The 19,811-nt window shown below is 39.4% G+C and overlaps 1 protein-coding gene across 3 annotated transcripts in view; it reads left to right on the top strand.

The window, feature by feature from the left end:
- fig4a (FIG4 phosphoinositide 5-phosphatase a) overlaps window positions 1-19,811 on the top strand; it is a 59,448-nt gene that overhangs the window by 17,360 nt on the left and 22,277 nt on the right. For all 3 annotated transcript variants that reach the window (XM_085132828.1, XM_085132831.1, XM_085132830.1), the window contains exons 11-18: window positions 1,140-1,237; window positions 7,433-7,566; window positions 8,175-8,291; window positions 11,054-11,099; window positions 11,248-11,396; window positions 11,963-12,129; window positions 16,820-16,958; window positions 18,786-18,844. In XM_085132828.1, the coding sequence (XP_084988954.1) occupies window positions 1,140-1,237; window positions 7,433-7,566; window positions 8,175-8,291; window positions 11,054-11,099; window positions 11,248-11,396; window positions 11,963-12,129; window positions 16,820-16,958; window positions 18,786-18,844 (909 nt within the window). The remainder of the gene's footprint in view (window positions 1-1,139; window positions 1,238-7,432; window positions 7,567-8,174; window positions 8,292-11,053; window positions 11,100-11,247; window positions 11,397-11,962; window positions 12,130-16,819; window positions 16,959-18,785; window positions 18,845-19,811) is intronic.

Consider the following 19,811-nt stretch of genomic DNA (forward strand, 5'->3'; position numbering starts at 1 on the left):
TTCCGTAGAGGTATTGCTCTCTATATCAGGAATACTTCTTAGTAAAATTATTTTAGAGTTATCATCAGATCTAGGGCTGTTCGGAATAACGATATATATCGGATGACGATATAAAAACGTCTGTCGTTTCATTTTACGCTATTGTTTGCTTCATGGTGTCGCAAAATAAACCGTTTACGGTAATATTTTTTCATCGTTTTGATGGTCACTGTAGTGGCTATATTAATTTCTTAAAGTTCTCTCTTTCTCTTATATTTAATATAACCACACTACAGACGGACAAGCGCCTGTTTTTATGCGTTGTCGTTAGCAACAACACGGTAATACCATTGCGTGTCCGCTTGTTTATGTTCCACATGGAGCTTTCACAATAAAGCTCAAGATCCTGTTGAGACTTTTCAAAATAAACTGAATCACGTGAAAGAGCAGATTATTTACGGATGAGAAGTAAAAAAGAGCCGTCAGGTGCTAAGAAATAAACCTTAGACTCAAAAGTTAGAACAGGCTTTTCCCCGCAGCACGCTATGTAATAAATACTCACAAAGAAAACGGCGGGCGTTACAACTTATGTCTAAAAATGTATAGTTTCATGCATCTGTTAAAACACTGGACTCCAGCTACATGACGCGCAGCTGGAAACACTTCCCGCAAGTCGAGCTGCCCGAGATTCACAAAATTTACAGAAAATGTTACATTTTTGTGATTTATATTGTTATCGGACGATAGAATTCTTATATCGGGATATGAGATTTTGGTCATATCATACAGCCCTAATCAGATCTCTATTATCAGATCTCTTTGTTATGTCATGCCGTGACAAATGCTCAGTCATGCAGGCACAACACAGCGGATGGCTCTATCATAGTGATGTGTGATGAATAAGAATTTAAGCATTTAATCAAGTGACTCAGATAACTTCTTTTTCATAGCAGCTAGACCAAGTGTTCCACTGCAGTGATCTTTGGTGGTGGTGGTGATGTAGGTCTCTCAGTGTTGTTGCTACTTTTACCTCAGCTGTGACAATATGCAATATTATTTTGAAAAATAATTTATATTGAGGTCAATAAAGTTGTGTTATATTCTTGTGGGGACCCTTAAATATTTAACCATTAAAATATTTTTTCTGTCTAATTTTGCAGTGGACCAAGCTGACCCATACGCCTATGTAGCTGGCCTCCATTTTGACCAGATGCTACAGCGGTTTGGCTCACCCATCATCATCCTCAACTTGGTCAAGGTAGGGAGGTGCTGAAATAAGTATTCCAAAATGTGTTTAATGACACAAAAATACAGTCATTAAGTAATAAAATCATTTACAAGCTATTTACTATTTACATAAATTCTTGTGATATAAATAAAATCACATCTCCATACAGTTATGAAAGACTTTAAACTTCTTAGTTATTGAATTAATAGCAGATTTGAATGTACCCATGAATCCATTCTAAGGCTAGAGAGTTCACGGTTAAATTTTTCCATTTCTACAGTTAATTAGCACTTTGCACCTTCTTTAGGGCACATCTGCAGCACAATGCTTTCAGAGAAGCAATGCAATAAAGGGAAATACGTAAATACACAGCTCATGTTGTCTTCTGCTAATTTATCTACATTTTATTTTCTGTATATCAAATTTCAGTTTAATAAAGTCAGTAAAATCTGTTTTATTTACATAGGCCCAATTCACAAAAACAGTCACCTCAAGGCACGTTATATTGTACGGTAAACAGCTTAAAATAATACAGAGAAAACCTTAACATTCCCTCCCCATGAGCAAGCACCTGGCGACAGTGGGAAGGAAAAATCCTTTTAAACAGGAAGAAACCAAGTAGAACCAGGAAGAGGGCAGCCGTGACTGGTTTGGGGTGAGGCGAGGAAGACAGGACAAAGACACAGTGTGGAAGTAGAGCCAGAAAATAATGATAAATGCAGAGTGGTGTATAAAGACATAGATGGCGAAAAAGAGGTGAGTGAAGAAGAAACACTCAGTGATTCATGGAAACCCCCCCCCCCCCCCCCCCCCCCCCCAGCAGGCTAGGCCTATATTAGCATAAGGATTCAGGGACACCTGATCCAGCCTTAACTATATGCTTTATCAAATAGGAAAGTTTTAAGCCTAATCTTCTAATCTTAAAAGTAGAGATGGTGTCTGTCTCCTGAATCCAAACTGGGAGCTCTTTCCACAGAAGAGGGGCCTGTAAGGTGAAGTCTCTGCCTCCCATTCTACTTTTAAATATTCTAGGAACCACAATAAGCCCACAGTCTGACAGCAAAGTGCTCTATTGTGGTGATATGGTACTAGGAGGCCTTTAAGATCAAATGCGACCTGGTTATTGAAGACCTCGTAAGTGAGGAGAAGGATTTTAAATTTGATTAGCCAATGAAGAGAAGCTAACGTGGGAGAAATGTGGCCTCTCTTTCTAGTTCCTGCCAATACTCTCGGTACAGCACTTTTATTAAAACTGAAAGAGACAAAAATGGCTAAGGATTATATATGCATCAGGCATATCTTTAGATCAAATATAACTTTCTTGTGTGATCACTCGAGAGGTAGCTATTTAAAATTATAGTGCAGGGCACGACTGTAATTTGTCAAGCATTCTGTTGATATTGGTGCGTTAGGTGTTGCTGTGGAGCCGTTTAGTCACAGGCGACTTTCTGAGCGCTTGCTGATTACAAGCAGTTGAAAAGCTGCCTTGAATATTGATCTGCTTCTGCATTGTACAACAACACGCACAAGCACATTTGATAAGACACACCTAGCTTTCACCACATTATGCCTTCCATATTGTTCTGCTGAAAAATTATCGTAATTCATTTAAACTGCTGTCAGTTTAAAAAAAAAAAAAAAGCAAGATTATTATAAAATGCTTTATCTTGCTTCATGCTGCAGATGTATCCTTGTGTGCATCACAGTTACTTTATGTTGGGCACATGGCCATATACTCCGTAGATTGGGTCACCAGCTCACGTTGTCACTCACAAGGGGAACTGTGAGATGAGGAACGAATCACAGAGCTCAGAGGTGTGCACAAGCCACAGCCATGTGAAATTTGCAGACTGTGGGGAGCAAAGCAGGGGACCCCCTGCTAACACAATACCCCCCTCCAGATTATCCCAGAGAGACAGAAAGAGGAAGGAAATGGCATTTAACCATAAAACCCACTGCCATCTATCCCTTAATGGAGGTGGCATGGGCCATGCTGGCCCTTCAAACTCTTTTATATGTGCATCATTTTGGCAAGGGCTAATGCATGCATCCCAGCATGTAAGAAAGGAGGCGTAAAGGCACACATGGTAAAGCATGTGAATGACTTGTTTAGGATACCTTGTACTCTGTACCCTTAGATATATAATTTGGATTGTAACCTTACAGAAAAACATGAAACCCATTGAACCATTCATCATCAACTTTATTTATAAAGCACTTTAAAAACAACCACAGCTGACACAAAGTGCTGTACATTTGAACTGTAAAATAAAATTACATAAGATATAAGTAAAAACCAAATAAAATAAGAGTGAAATCATTAAATAACTACTTCAATTAAAAGAGAAACTAAGTCTCGCTGAGGTTAAAAGCCAAGGAATAAAAGTGGGTTTTAAGACGTGATTTAAAAGTGGACAGTGAAGGGGCCTCTCTAACGTGCATGGGCAAATTATTCCATAATTTTGGAGCCACAATAGAGAAGGCCCTGTCCCCTCTGAGCTTCCTCCTGGATCTCGGTACCTCCAGGAGCAGCTGGTCAGCTGACCTGAGAGACCGACAGGGTGTGTGGGGATGAAGAAGCTCAGAGAGGTAAGGCGGGGCAAGACTATGAAGGCATTTAAAAACAAACATAAGAAGTTTAAAATTAACTCTAAAAGACACAGGCAGCCAGTGCAGAGAGGCGAGCACGGGGGTTATATGCTCTCTTTTTCGAGTTCCTGTTAGGAGTCGTGCAGCCGCATTTTGAACCAGCTGCAGACGTGAGAGCAATGACTGACTGACCCCCACATAAAGTGAGTTACAGTAGTCCAGGCGGGAAGAAATAAAAGCATGGATCACTGTTTCAAGATGCTGCCTCGAAAGAAAAGATTTTACTCTTGCCAGTCGCCTTAAATGATAAAAACTGGACTTCACCACTGCTCTGATTTGGTTGTCCAATTTAAAATCACTGTCCAACTTAAAACCAAGGTCAGTAACAACAGGTTTAAAATAGACTTCCAGGGATCCTAAAACAACAGAGGAGGACTCACAGGGACCACTGGGTCCAAACACCAACACTTCTGTTTTCTTTTCATTAAAATTTAAAAAGTTTAGAGCCAACCAAGCTTTAATTTCATCTAGACATGTCAAGAGAGGTTTTATGGAGATGCCATCCTTGTGTTTTAGTGGCAAATAAATTTGGCAGTCATCGGCATAACAATGAAATGAGATCCCATGCCTTCTAAGGATAGAACCCAGAGGCAATAGATACAGTGAAAAGAGCAGTGGCCCTAAAATTGAGCCCTGTGGGACGCCGCATGACAGAGGAGCAGAAGACGATTCGTAACCGAGAAGGCTGACAGAGAAAGTTCTATCTGACAAATAAGACCTAAACCAATTAAGTGCAGTTCCACCAATACCCACTACATCATGTAATCGAGAAATTAGAATATTGTGGTCTACGGTGTCAAAGGCAGCAGTTAGGTCAAGCAAGACAAGAACAACATGGTTACCAGAATCACATGCCAGAAGGATGTCATTAAAAACCCTTAATAATGCAGATTCTGTGCTGTGAAGGGTTTTAAAACCTGATTGAAAAACCTCAAAGATGCCATTATCATCTATAAAATCTTTCAGTTGACTAAAAACAATTTTCTCTAAAACCTTGGAGACTAAAGGCAGCTTGGAAATAGGCCTATAGTTCGCTAAAACTGTGTGATCAAGGCCAGGTTTCTTAAGCAGTGGCTGCACTACTGCATGTTTGAAATTTGCAGGAACCATACCAGAAGACAGACTGCTGTTAATAATTTCAAGGACATACTGTCGTATACTAGGAAAAATTTCTTTAAAGAATTGTGGAGGGACAGGATCCCGTGGGGAACCTGTGGGCTTAATACGGCGAACCACATCCTCTAAAGTGGAGAGCGTCACAAGCTCAAACTGAGTGAAAACAGCAGCGCAAGGGACAGAGACAGAGACAGAGGGGTCAGATTCAGGAGCTGTGATAAGAGCCCTGGTGGTGACAACCTTTTCAATAAAAAAGTTCAGAAAATCATTGCAAATCTCAGGAGAAACTTCCAGACAGACATTCAATGGCGTATTAAGAACAGTGTCAATGGTCCTAAATAACACACGTGGGTTATGACAGTTGGAAGAAATAATATTTGCAAAATATTCCCTTTTTGCCTCTTTAACAGTGTTCTGGTAGCGATGCCAGCAGTCTTTGAGAATTTGAAATGATACATAAAATATACACCCATATTATTACAGTGTTCATTAACGTCACTAATACGTCACTGAAAAGCCCACTCCCATACGTCAGTGTGCATGCGTGACTGTTTTATGTTATCATTCGTGATCTGCGACTGCACTTTTGCACCTCAACATTATTGTGGCCTTTTATTAAAGCTTGTATATACCTGTGAACAATACAAGTCTGCTGTCCTGAGTGTTTATTCACGTGTACTGTACTTGTAGTATCTCATCTGTGCTCAGAAAGTGTGACCAAGCGTGTATACGTGTCTGCCTGTATGACGCGCTCTGCTGAATGGTCGAGGAAATGTGCTGGTAATTTGACTGGTTGCTGTGGTGCCACTGCTGGATGTTTGAATGGCGATGTGAGCTGCTAAATGATGCGTCCAAGCTGATTATCACCCTGGGTGATCAGTCATAAAGCTACAGTGGAGTTCATGTGGAAATAGCTTAATGGATAGTGTGACTGCAGATCACACAGAAGGATTATGAGTTCATGCATTTTAGTTGACAAAGAATAATTTCTTTGATTTTTTTTTTTTTCAGATTTTCTTTTCATTTACCGATTACGACAAAATTAGAGGCAAGATTTATAATCACTGTCATATTGTTGCCCCATGTTTGCTTGCCAAAGGTACTTTTAAATTTTACACCATCAAATTTGCTGTATTTTGTTCTTGAAGGTAATTAACTGATGTGACACATACAGTTGCATCCACTGGCCATTTTATTAGGCACATGTATTCATTCAGTCATATGGCAGCAATGATTTAGGCATGTAGTCAAGATGGTCCACTGAAGTTCAAGAAGGGGGAAGAAGGTGGTTCAGTTGATTTTGCAGTTTGATGTTGTTGCCCATCATTTTTTTTCTTAGTGAGCTTGGAAACCAATCTGGTTGGTTGCTAGATGTTGACCAACAGTTCTTAAGGCCACAAAGTTCTGTAAGTTTGTGCAGGCATCACTGAAGTAAAAGGCAGGGGAAAGATGTTTTTAAATATTACTTTGGACAAAATTTCTAAATGTTTTACTGTTTTTTTTTTTTTTGCCCCTCAGCCATAAAAGGCTCATGGGGTATCATCACCCTGCCAGGCAGGTGAGAGGTCAGGCGACGTGGACACCCAAGTTGGTTAATGGGATCATTGGTGAACAAAGCAATGTAGGAGTTTCAAATTGATACCAATTAGTGCCATAGGTATATAATAATAATAATGGATTGGATTTATATAGCGCTTTTCTAGGCACCCAAAGCGCTTTACTACCACTATTCATTCACACACACATTCATACACTAGTGGAGGCAGCTACAGTTGTAGCCACAGCTGCCCTGGGGCAGACTGACAGAGGCGAGGCTGCCATATCGCACCATCGGCCAGTAGGCGGTAGGGTAAAGTGTCTTGCCCAAAGACACAACAACCAGGACAGAGAGCTTGGGGATCGAACCGGTGACCTTCCGGTTACAGATACGCTTCCCAACCCCCTGAGCCACGGTCGCCCCAAATCCCCATATCCTGTATTTATCAAAGTACCCGTGTGCGTGTGTGGACCGCTCGTTTTAATATTTTACACACAAAACATAAGCCCTTTTTTTCTGGTTATTTCTTTTCCTTGCGAAAGTCGTGTTTTTATTTTTGTTTAATTAAAATGTTTTTTCACATTTAATTTTCATTTTTAGGTTAATTTTAGTAGGCTGGGATGTCCTTGGCCTGCATCATGTGGTTTCTATTACATATATTCTACTCTGCTCGATGCCTGTAAATTGCATCTTGCAGCTTTGTGTTCTCTGAGGTCACTGTGTAAAAGACATGAATGGATGTTGATTAATACTTCAAAGGAAAACACAGAATCTGTTACACGTCTGACTACATCCCTAATGGAAACCTTTCAAAGAACTCAGATACTATTGTGACTGTACATCAAGCCCACCTTAATGTAATACTTAAGTTGACGTTTGATAGAATCACACATAGATGTGTACATCTCTTTGTTGTGCTATAGAAGCGTGAAAAAAGGAAACACGAGAAGATTCTGAGTGAGGAGCTGTTCCGTGCTGTCGTCAACTTGAATCAGTTCCTCCCTCCCTCCCATTGCATAGACTATATCGCTTGGGACATGGCCCGATACACCAAGAGGTATTGACAAATACTAGTGCACAGAATATCTTTAAGGTGCAGGTTTATTGTGTTTTTACCATCAAAATAAGAAGCTCACTTTGAAAGAGGGGAAAAATATCATGGTGTGACCTAAGCACATTACCATCCTGTGATTATTACATCCACATTACATAAAGAGAAAATTGAACCCCCATCCTGTGATTTAGTAGCTTGTAGAACCAATATTTAGCAGCAATAACTTGAAGTAAACATTTTCTATGTGACTTTATAATTCTCTTAGAACTGCTTGAAATTCCTCTCACATTGTTGTAGAGGATTTTTGGGAAGGTCTGGACAGACGTGTTAAAGAGAGCTCGAAGCAGCTATCTGGGATACTCTGAAACTTCTCTGGATTAAAATACTGACATTATTCATTTCCAGACCTTCTCATTGTTTCTGATACGCTCATATGAGATCTTGACATTTTAACCTGAGCCCTTTTGGGAGCAAAGGATAGAGATGTTAAAGTCTAGGGACTTGGATATGAAATTTGATGAATGAGCTTCTACAGGCACATCCATTTTTTAAAATGATTTATTTTTCAGCGAGTTAAAATGACATTTCCAATCTTTCTCTTTCTGTCCCAGCAAGTTGTGCAATGTTCTCGACCGTCTGAGTATGATAGCAGAGAACGTGGTCAAGCGAACGGGTTTCTTCATTAATCGCTCTGACTTCTACTGTCACACTCTCAGACCAGATGAAAGGTGAGACTTTTTCTTTTTTTTAAATCCTATTCGATTGCTTCTTTTTCTCCCCCTTTAAAGCAGAGAAGGCCTAAACACACCCTGCTGGACAAGAATTAAAACTTTCAGTCAGCCCCATGTGTAAAACAAACACATCTGTTACCGTTTCAGTTTTATTTGAAGCAAACTAATAAGTAAAATGGAAGCTGCTTAATGAATCTGAATATGAGCGGGTTACAGGTTACGCATCACGTGACACAAAGCTATAAGAAAATGAAACCACAATAGTGTCTTTTTTTTAGATTTATATATCGGATGTTTTCCACAAATTTTGTAAATTTAAGGTTTTGTAATTTTCCATATTCATGATCACACTTATCGACACTTGCTTGATTTTGAAACTTTCCACATATGAATTCTTAATGGAAATTATGCCTGATGGCAGTTGTATTACATTGAAATTTCTGCTAATGAGCTGAGTAGATTGCCATCCATGTACATAGTGCCTGGCTCTTCTACTGTCTGGATGATTTAATCGCTTTTACTCAGCATTACCATTCTGTTACATAACACAACGACCATGCCAGAGCACATATTTATTACCCTTTCTTTTGCATTACGTAAGCTATCACACTTTCTTTGCTTTAAGGACTCATACGCTCAGCCACATGCTCCCAACTATACACATGCACGCACGCACATACACTGGTAGGTGATTTGTTTGTTTGTGCAATCAGGTATGACACCTGTAGCATTCATCACATGCAGGAATTGGGTCATGGATAATGAAGATATTTACAAAGTCTTGATAACGCTGCCTTGTTCTGATCATTTACACATTTGTCTGAAGTTTCCATCTCGCTGCATTCAGACTTTGTACTTTGATGCATACTTTAGCTACAGCTGCTGATTGATTTTAAAGTGGGTCACGGAGTTTATTCAGAGATGATAAAATGTCCACAGCTCACAAGGAGAAATTCAGAATTACTGGGGTTTTTGCATTGATTCATTTCTGCTTGCTTTTGTACAATTTAGTCTGCCTTTCGTCAAAGGGTGATTTTCTTTATTTGCTGTTTTTCCCTTTTAAAAAGAAAGTGTTGAATGAGAGTGGTAGAGAATTTAAATGGAATAAGTAAAATACAGTTACTTTGTTAAAATAAAGGGATTACACGGCAGTCTTTTCCTGTTTCATATGTTAGGCTGTCCCCGCTGTATTTTTGGTAATTCCACGCAAACCCAAACAAAACGCATTAAGAGGCTCTAATGCCTGTGTCTCAATCTCGCGGCCCATGTCACCTCTACTTGCAGCCCACATAATGACGTGACAAAATATGTTTTTTTAATTATTGTTCAAAAAATTATTTAATATGAAGGCAATAGGCAGAGTGCTGCAGGCATAGCCCTAAAGAATGTAGCCTCATGGGCAGTGTAGCCCAGTTGTATGTAAGCTATTAAGACTCGACTGTACACTGTGTTCGTGTTTTCCTCCAAAACAATACGTTCTGTTGGAGCAGCCTTTCAACGCCTCTCTCTGTCTCTCGTTAGCAGAGTTGACCCAGACAACAAAGTAAAGCTAGTTTTCAGCTATGAGCCCGACACAGAACCCACGGTATTAGCCAGAGGTCCCTTTACTACGGTTCGGAGCCGCGGACCTGCTTTATATACCCGCCAAATAGTTTTCGCTGCAAAAAGTGCAGCCTTACCTAATGTCCACCCTACTGTTACTCATTTTATATTAAGATTTAAAAATCTAGTTGGTACTGGTATGGCGAGTAGCCTTCAGTAATAGTAATAAATCACACAGCAATAGTACATTCATGTAGTTGTAAAAAGCTTGATGATATATTAAGTAATCCATTGTATTCAGAATACAAAACGTATGAGAGTATGATTTACTCTCATACATTACATTTTGGGGCTTGTATTCTGTAATCTGTAGTGGAATACATTTTAAAAGTAACCTTCCCAACACTGATGGTGGGAGATTTGCATCATGGATATGCAGAAGACCGATCTGCAGCAATCGTGTGACGCTATCGTGTCAATATTGACCAAAATCTTTGAGGAATGTTTCCATGACCCTGTTGAATCTATGAAACCATGAAGAATTAAGGCAGTTCTGAAAACAAAAGAGGGTCTATAAACTGGTACTAGCAAGGTCTACACAGTGAAGTGTAAAGCAACGGCCAGCTACTGGATGGTTCAGCTTGGCCCCAAGTAACACAATATCTACCTACTAACAAGTTCACTAATCAGTAAATTGGTGTCCTGTTTATTAACATTCATGTAACAAAAAAAAAACTATTAGCAACTAGCACTCTAGTTGTTTGCCTCTTTCTGACTTCACGTTAACAAAATAACCAAGAATTAATCTCTTTTTTTCTAAATTTTAAACATACTGTAACTTTTTTTTTCCTAGGGGTCAGTATAACTTTGCTTGGTTTTGCACAGAAAGTACTACAGCAGTGTAAATGTGAACAACATGACTTCCACTTTTCATCTCTGGGTATTAGAATTTGTCTGCTGAACATTTTCTTCTGTACTTGCACTCCCGATGGGGGTTCATTGTGTCAGGGTGCCTTTGCTGTGTCTGCACCCATTCCATTATGTTCATCCTCGTAATGGTGGCAGTCACTGTGATGACAGTTATCATCGCAGTTTCATCATACTGAAGCCGGAATAAATTAGAAAATGTTCTTGCAGAAGAATAGTATTGTGATGTACGTGTTCGATTTGTTTCCGTTTGTTTATTGACTTCAGTAAATTAAGTAACATTTTTACAGGTGGGGAGATGTAGGTGGGCAAATAACATCCACTGGGCGACTGCAGGTAGGTCTTTTGCAGCTTTTTGCACACAATTGTAAAAATGTATGAGTTTTTAAAAAAAGGCTTGCCTGTTTGTCATCATCATAACGATTAGTTAATAGGCTGTAGTTTAATAAAGTCAGCTGTTTTGCTCTTGTTGCTTGATGTGTAGACTGGTGTGTTGCGGACCAACTGTGTGGATTGTCTCGACCGGACCAATACTGCCCAGTTCATGGTGGGCAAGTGCGCTCTGGCTTATCAGCTTTACGCGCTGGGAATGATTGACAAGCCCAAGCTCCAGTTTGATACTGACTGCGTGAGGTAAAGTTCATATAATTGCCTGAAAATCTAATCCATGCTAAACTTTATCTTTTTCATTTATTTGGAATCCTTTTGGCAGACGCAAATATGGCAGTTATCCTAACCTTTTATCCCAAAGTTTGCTGCTCTAAATTAAGTATTCACAAACATTAGTCAGTAGTGTGTCTCTGTCTACTTTTACTTGAAACTGCCACTTAAAGCTCAGTTTTTTCCATCTGAACACAGCATGAGCTACAGTCAGTGCATCAAGGAGAACAAGAATCTGTCACATGCTTGAACTGAAGCGTTCTTACAAGCAATGTGAAAGCTGTTAGAACAGCACATTAACACCACTTAATATGACTCATAGCTCTCTAGTAGTTATTCACTGTTGCACACATACAAAGAAACAAGCACAAAATACAGACCCAATCATTTGAGGTATTTTTAATTACTTTTTTTTTTTTTACACCTTTTTTTTCCCAAAAAATAATCCTCCAAAAGTCCAGATTAGCAACATAATAAATGAATCACAGTTTTATTTGCCCTTGCGAATTGATGACATTTTTTTCTTTTGTGCTGTTCAGGTTGTTTGAGGAGTTGTATGAAGACCATGGAGACACTCTGTCACTGCAGTACGGGGGCTCTCAGCTCGTGCACAGGGTCAAGACTTACCGCAAGATTGCACCCTGGACACAGCACTCCAAAGATATCATGCAAACGCTGTCACGGTACTACAGCAATGCTTTCTCAGGTGTGTTCTACGCTAGTTCCTTCTATCCTCAACTGTGCTCCGTATTAAACAGAATCTACTCTTAGTTATGTTCCAGGTTTCCATAGAAATGGGCTCAGCCTGTGCATGCATGTGTAGTTTACACTCATGCAGTGAATACAGGCAGTGTGAAGTATGAAGAAAACGACACTCTATAATTACATATAAGCAAACATTTCTGCCTTTACTTGAACAGAACATGGGACAAATGTGAATCGGCTCACAAAACTTTCTGTGAGAAAGTTTGGTCACAAGTGAAAATCACTCAAGATAGTTGACAATCTTCCCAGCAACAGACAACTTAACAAATTCACCCTTAAGGCAGACTGTGCAATACTCAGAGAAACTGCACCAAGTCAAAGAATTGGGGACTGTAAAGCCATATGTTAGCATGTTAAATATCAAAGTTCATGACATCTCAATTCAAAAAAAAAATGAACAGGCATGGCTTGTTTGAAAGGGTTGTCGGGGAAAAGTATTTTTTCTCTAAAAAACAAAAATGGCTTATGTTTGCAAAGTTGCATCTGCACCAATCACAAGACTTTTGGAACAATGTGTTTTGGACAGACGAGACCATAATGCACAGAGCCATGTTTGGCAAAATCCAAACACCTCATATCAACTGTCAGCACAATGGTGGATGCGAGAAGATTTGGGTTTGTTTTGCAGCAGCAGGACTGAGGCGCCTTACAGTCATTGAGCCAAATATGAACTCTTTTGCATACTAAGCTATTCTAGAGTCATATATGAGGACATCTGTCTGACAGCTAAAGCTTGGCTAAAATTGGGACATGCAACAGGATAATGATCAGCTTCAAATATACAATTCAGTAGCTAAAAGACTGCAGCAACAAGGTGTCAGTCCAGAACATCAGCGCTGCTGAAATGCTGGGACAAGACCTTGCGAGACCTGCACACAAATAAATGCCTGCAAAGCTCAATGAACTGTGGGAACATGGTAAAGAGAGGTGGTTCAAAATTCCTCAGGAAAAAAAAGGCAGTTACTTCACATTTACCTCTGCTAAACCCCTTTTTTCTGCGCATGACTGGGGATGAGATTTCTAATATTGTTAATTGCAGATATTTTTTTTGATTGCAGCCAATTTGTAGACATGACATAATTACCCATCAGTTACTGATAAAAGTGGCTTTGCAATGTCCGCAATTTCGATTTTTAATCATTTTAAATGACACCCTAGTGCGTGGTTACAATCAGTGTATCTAGAAATCTTAATGGGTTTACAAAGGTGTTTTCACAGTACATCAGTGAGTGTTCCAGGAGTGAAGAAGAAGACTGTGTACTGTGTCTTAAACCTTGATTAACAGAACTGCACTACTTGACCTACAACATCGACCTTGTCTGTGGTGCTTTGCTCTTGATTTAGTTTTGAGAAATTCAATCTTCAAAATTCAAAAGCCCATATAATCCAGCAGCACAGACAGCCAGAGACCATCACACTCGAACGGGATTCATGAACTGCAAATTGAACAATCCCATGACCTGAATCAGGTAATATGATTAACTACTTGTTGCCACTTAAGAAGACTATATAAGTACAAATTAGCCTAAATGCTTTGTTGTCTGAGCACTGGCTGGTTTGTTCTGTCAACTTGCCCCTTTACAAGGGCACAACCATTTTCACAGATTTTCCCGTGGTCATGTTTTCCATGCCCCTTTTAGACTAGTTTCTGCAAAATTGGAAAAGGGTAATTCCAGCCTCGTGTTGCTCAGTAATTTCTTTTTCTTTTTTTTTTTTGCCTGTCCCATTTGGTTCTTTAGCCGTCAGAATTGTTGTCTGAAGACCAACAAGGATACCCAATGGATTTATTTTGCCAAATCATTAGATCATTATGGCATTGCCGTATTGGTCCATTTGATCGACCTTTGTTTTTATTTTTTATTTTATTTTATTTTCAGTTGTTACAGATGGGACAGACATGAGTGAGGGATAGGAAAGGGAGAAAGAAAGAGGAAGGAAAAGAAAAACAGAAGGGGAGAGGGACAGTGAGAAAGGGGGAAAAAAATCTCCTGGATCACCTGTTGAGAGAGAAAGAATAGAAAACAAGCAAAAAAAACCAAAAACAAAGCAACATACTAAACACAACACCATCACATTAATCTAGCTAAGTGTAAACAGCAGTAAATACTAAATATTGAATGTTGTTGTGCAGCACGCAGGACAGACAGCGCATAATGTGCTTTGAAGTAGCAGCCAAGAAAGGTGTAATTTAAGTCTACGAACAGTGAACACCCGTGTGCACACCTGTGTGGATCAGCGCGCTTGTATTCAAATGGTTTCCCCATGTAATGGTTTGCAAGAGGATGTAGAGAGCCATAGCCCTGTCCCCCAGGGCATGAAGCAGGCATGGAGGAGATCCAGGCCCCAGACATCCAGAGGCCCCAGAGTGCGAGAACCCAAGGAGGACCACCGGAGGGGCATCCGTGCCACCCTCATGGGAAGGGCTGAGGATCCCCAGACGAGGGGCCACCCAGTAGCCACCGAGCAGAAGCTAGAGGGGGCTGCACCGGCGTGCCCGCCAGCTCTGCCGGCAGCCAGCTGTGCCAGAGTGAACCAAGCCGCAGGCCCGGAGGCCGGAGGGCCCCCATGGCCCCCCGCGCCCCGGAAGAGGCCGGACCGAGCAACAGGCGCCAGGTCCCGCCAAGTAGCCACCAGGAGTGAGCTGGTACATACCTGAGCGCCCAGCCCCGTTGCTCAGTAATTTCTAAAAAAGAACACCCGGTAAATGTTAAAGCCATAATCCTTCCATAATAAGTTCTCCTATTAATGGCACTCATATGTGCATATGTATGTTGTATATATTTTTATTATGTATATGGGGAATTAAAATAAATACAGTAGAATAAAATTATAAAATACTACTTCATATGAGGTAAATGACATATAATTTTATATCATAGTCAAGCACTGTAACAGCTTCCCCTTGAATCACAGATCAATTTTATACACAGAACCGTGTAGTGTAAGCTTCCTTATCCTGTGCAGCCTTTTAATTGGTAGATGCAGTGTGACCTCATATGCTTATTAAGACAATTAACAGACATGATGTCAAATTATATTCCTCCTTCCTTTCATTTATAATGGATGCACGTGTATATTATGTTCAAAGATCACCAGTAACTCGTATCATGTGATACACAAGATAAATCTCAGAGAAAAAAACGTAATTGGAGAACAGTCTTGGTGGTGGGCTGTAATAAAACCCAGTTTAGTTTCTAATTACCTAACGTGACTGTTGGGGCAGCATGCACGTGGCTTCATGCTGTAGTTAGGGAGGGTGAATTAAATAGCACTAAACCAGACAAATGTGTAAAGCACGTGCCACATGCTGAGCACACAAACGCTCACAGAGATTATCTAAGCACACACTCGTAGCCAAAATGCTGTAGTGCAGTTGTTACAAGAGTTTTTACTGCTATGATGTATGTACAAGTCAGCGTTACTTAGATGTTAATTAATTTTATCTTAAATCTTTTCAATGCTGCTCACAGTGAAGAGCTGGTGTAGTTTGCCATCATGGTAAAGGAGGCTTAATTTTCTTCACATTCACTTTTGAACTGTAATCCCCTGCATTAGGAACCACAGTAATTTATAAACTAACATTTTTTTCTTGTTCTTTTGTTTTTGTTTTTTTAAACAAGGCACTGTTGACTTAAAACACAAAACTCGAAAGTTTAAATATATAAAATGGTACATGATTAAAAAGATTCAATTTAAAGTATGCACATTATTTGGTTTTCCTCTTCCTGAGCATCTCTAGGCATTAGTGACTTCAAGACTTTTTTCAAGCAGTATATTTTTTTAAGTCATCTACATCAGTAGTTTTCCAGGTTTTCAAGGTTTTATCTTTTGCCATTGGCTGCTTTTTCAGTCATTTTGAGTACAGCAATGTAGCTCAGTGGTTTTTAAAGCCACTTAACACTAACCTATGAATTATTTAAGCATAGAAAGGCACCTGACTCAACAGATGACTCAGTGTCTACACTAAACCGTTTTGTTTTGGGGGGGTTTTTCAGTTCTTTTTTTGAATCTACAAAAAATGCCGAAGATATTGAGGACACTTGTGTAACTGCGTGTGTGTGTAAAAACCTGCATCCGGTCCTCCAGTACAATTTCAATATAGTGCCAAATCACAGCAACTGTCACCTCAAGGCACTGTGTAAGGTGAAGTAGAGATTCTACAATATTTGAGAGAAAAACCCAACCCTCAGATTACCCCCTATGAGGCATTTGCAACAGTGGGAAGGAAAAACTCCCATTTAACCAGGAGAAACCTGTGGCAGAACCAGGCCATCTGCCTAGACCAGTTGAGGATGAGTTCAGTCTGTCTATCTACTGTTCACTGAAATGTCATCAGAAACGGTCTTTATGGAAGTTTGGCTGTCAAGAAGCAATTTCTAGGTAAGAGAAATTGGAAGAAAGGGCTCAGTTATGCCAAATTACCTAAGAACTGGATTGGAAATGACTGGCAACTCTTCTGGCAAGAGAGAAGCTTTGAATGTCTTTCAAGAACCCTGGAGAAATATTTCTGAAGACTACTTAAGAGAGTTCAGATTGTGTATAATCACGTCTCTTGATGGACCTTTACAGTTTGTTTTACAGTTTTTGGGTTGTTTTTTTTAGCTATTCGTGTTTCCATCTCTCTCTTTCAGATGCTGACAGACAAGATGCAATCAACTTGTTCCTCCAAGTTTACCAGCCATCAGAGTTTAAGCCACACCTTTGGGAGCTTCCCACAGACTTCTATCTGCATCATACAAGCACCATGGCCATCCCCCAAGACAGACGGAGGTAACAGATAACCCTAAATACACCAACCAAAAGATTACTGTGCTTGCTTTGCATGAACACCGACTTTATTTCTCTGTCTTCATTATTGAAGTTGTTCATTTAAATGTTGGTGGATTTTTATAGGATTTGGATTGCACACTTTTTGCACATCCAAGTGTGCAAAACATCCAGCTTTTTCTTGAGCTGGACAAGATTTTCAGAGCTTTGATCCTGAAAGTTTAATGTCTATGTGCAAATTGGTATCTTATGCATTGGTTCTGAAAGCACAGGAATGCTAAACTTAGGGAAGGAGATCCGGAGAAAACACAGGCAAATTAAGAACAAATTTTTAATGTTTCCACAGCATATGTGCAAAAATCAGTGCAAAGTGAGAAAAAACAACACAGAGTTTTGCGACTACACACTTTACTATTAGATTGTAGTTGCTTCAGACTTCAGACTGTCAAAAAAGTGACCAATTTTATTTATTTATTTTTGTAGCTTTCACCTGTGAAGCTCTTACACAGTACTTTCTTATGAGAAATAACCTATAAGAGATTCAACCCAAACATTAAATGAGGTATGCTCAAAATCCAGAAATCCAAAACCCCTACAAGGAGGAAAATGTATATATGCTGTAAGATAATCCTAAGAGGGTGATCAGTTTGATATAAATACTCATTAACAGCACAGAGAAAGAAATTCAAAGCTGTTTTATTGCTTATCCTATCAATGACTTGAAGAAACAATTTTTGTGTGTGTGCGTGTTGACAAAATATCCATTAGATTTTAAATACGTTGCCATTTTTTAATGCATATTTTGAGATGTGAGGATCTGGCTGCTCCACGACCATGCTCACTGATCTCATGGAGAACAGTCTTAACACAGTAATTACTCTCCTTGTAATTATCCTAGTGGTAAATTAACGCTGGCATTGACGTCTGTAGTATCTGGATATGATATAATTTCTATTGTAAGATCAAATCTGATCTTTAAGATAGAATATAACAGTTGTTGCTGTCAGTTTGTTTTTCGAGGTAATGTTAGGTTAGGCATTTTATTGGGGAGTCTATGATTGCTTCGGTGAAATCTGAAATCCTTTTATGTGAGATATTGTTAAATATAATTGAAAATATGATAAGACAGGGCTACATACTAAGAAAATATCAATAATCTTTTTTCCTTGTATTTCTGTTTTTGTGGTTGATTGTTTATTTTGTGTCTTCTTAGAACCACCATGCAGTACGTAAGCATGTCCGTATGACACATGTCTCTATCACCTGTTGTTTGTTCATGCAGGTGTTGTCTGTTCAAGCTGATGTCCTACAAATTTCACAATGTCAGTTTATCAATTGGTCTGTCCTAGTCATGATCCAGTAATGACTGCAATTCACTTCATGCTTTGACCCAGAGTGATTTTGTGCTTGTTATTTATGCGCGTAAGTGTGAGAGTGTATTCACTCTGGTTGCTTCATACTGTCTTCATGCTTACGTAAAAGCAGACCCAATTTTCTTTTTCAGGCCACAAATTTGTGTAGCCACAATGGGCCTAAGTAGCTCAGTCATTATTCCAAGAAATTAGCATGGCTGCAGCTAAATTCAATTCAGCTTCCACACTTTGCGCTTTTCCTCTCAAAGAGGAGTAAGAAGCACATCGCACGCTAAACCAGATCATCATAAGAGTGTTCGCTCAAATTGCTCACATTGAATAAAAGTCTAGGTGGTCCAGCCAAGCCAATTTTCCAAATGTAGGTTAAGTCCCAGAAGAGACTAATTCAGATTTTAGGTCGCGTTCACCTTCTCAAAAGTTTCAATGTTTTAATGCTGTGTATCCTATTTGTTTGTAGCTATACACTCTGGTGGTCAGAGGGAGTCCTGTCCTACCTTCCTGTCCCCTATGATGAAGGTATTGTCAATGAATTTAATGGTTTTAATAGTAAGAAACAGAACCATTTATGAAACTGATTTGAATGAACAACCATCAATGGCTTTGTCTGTCATTGCTTACCATATTCCTTAGCCTAGCAGGAACTGTGTATTTGGTGGCAATTATTGTTGGTAAAAAATAAATGAAAAATAACTCTGCAGACCAATCTAGGGATTCAACAAACCTTATACTGATGTTGTAACCAACTTGTTTAAATATACACTATATTGTCAAATCATTGAGATCAGGTCTTCCAAACACTTTCATGGCCACAGGTAGGGCTGTTTGATACAACGATATATATCAGATGACGATATAAAAATGTCTATCGTTTCATTTTGTTTCGTGGTGTCGCAAAATAAACTGTTTACTGCAATATTTTTTCATCGTTTTGATGGTCACTGTATTTATTACATTATTAATTTCCTAAAGTTCTCTCTTTCTCTTAGAGATCTCTTTCTCTCTCTTTCTCTTATATTTAATATAACGACACTACGGACGGACAAGCGCCTGTTTTTATGCGTTGTCGTTAGCAACAACGACGATAAAACCATTGCGTGTCCGCTTGTTTGTTTTCCACATAAACCTTTCACAATAAAGCTCAAGATCCTGTTGAGACTTTCAAAATAAACTGAATCACACTATGCAGAGTATTGACGGATGAGAAGCAAAAAAGAGCCGTCAGGTGCTAAAAAATAAACCTTAGACTCAAACGTTAGAACAGTTTTTTCCCCGCAGCATGCTGTGTAATAAATGCAAAGATAACGGCGGCCGTTACAACTTATGTCTAAAAATATATAGTTTCACGCATCAGTTAAAACACTCGACTTCAGGTACACGATGCCCAGCTGGAAACACTTCACGCAAGTCGAGCTGCCCGAGATTCACAGAATTTACAGAAAATATTACATTTTTTGTGATTTATATCGTTATCGGGTCGATAGAT

The sequence above is a fragment of the Neolamprologus multifasciatus genome, chromosome 15, assembly GCF_963576455.1.
Source record: "Neolamprologus multifasciatus chromosome 15, fNeoMul1.2, whole genome shotgun sequence".
NCBI classification, from domain to species: domain Eukaryota; kingdom Metazoa; phylum Chordata; class Actinopteri; order Cichliformes; family Cichlidae; genus Neolamprologus; species Neolamprologus multifasciatus.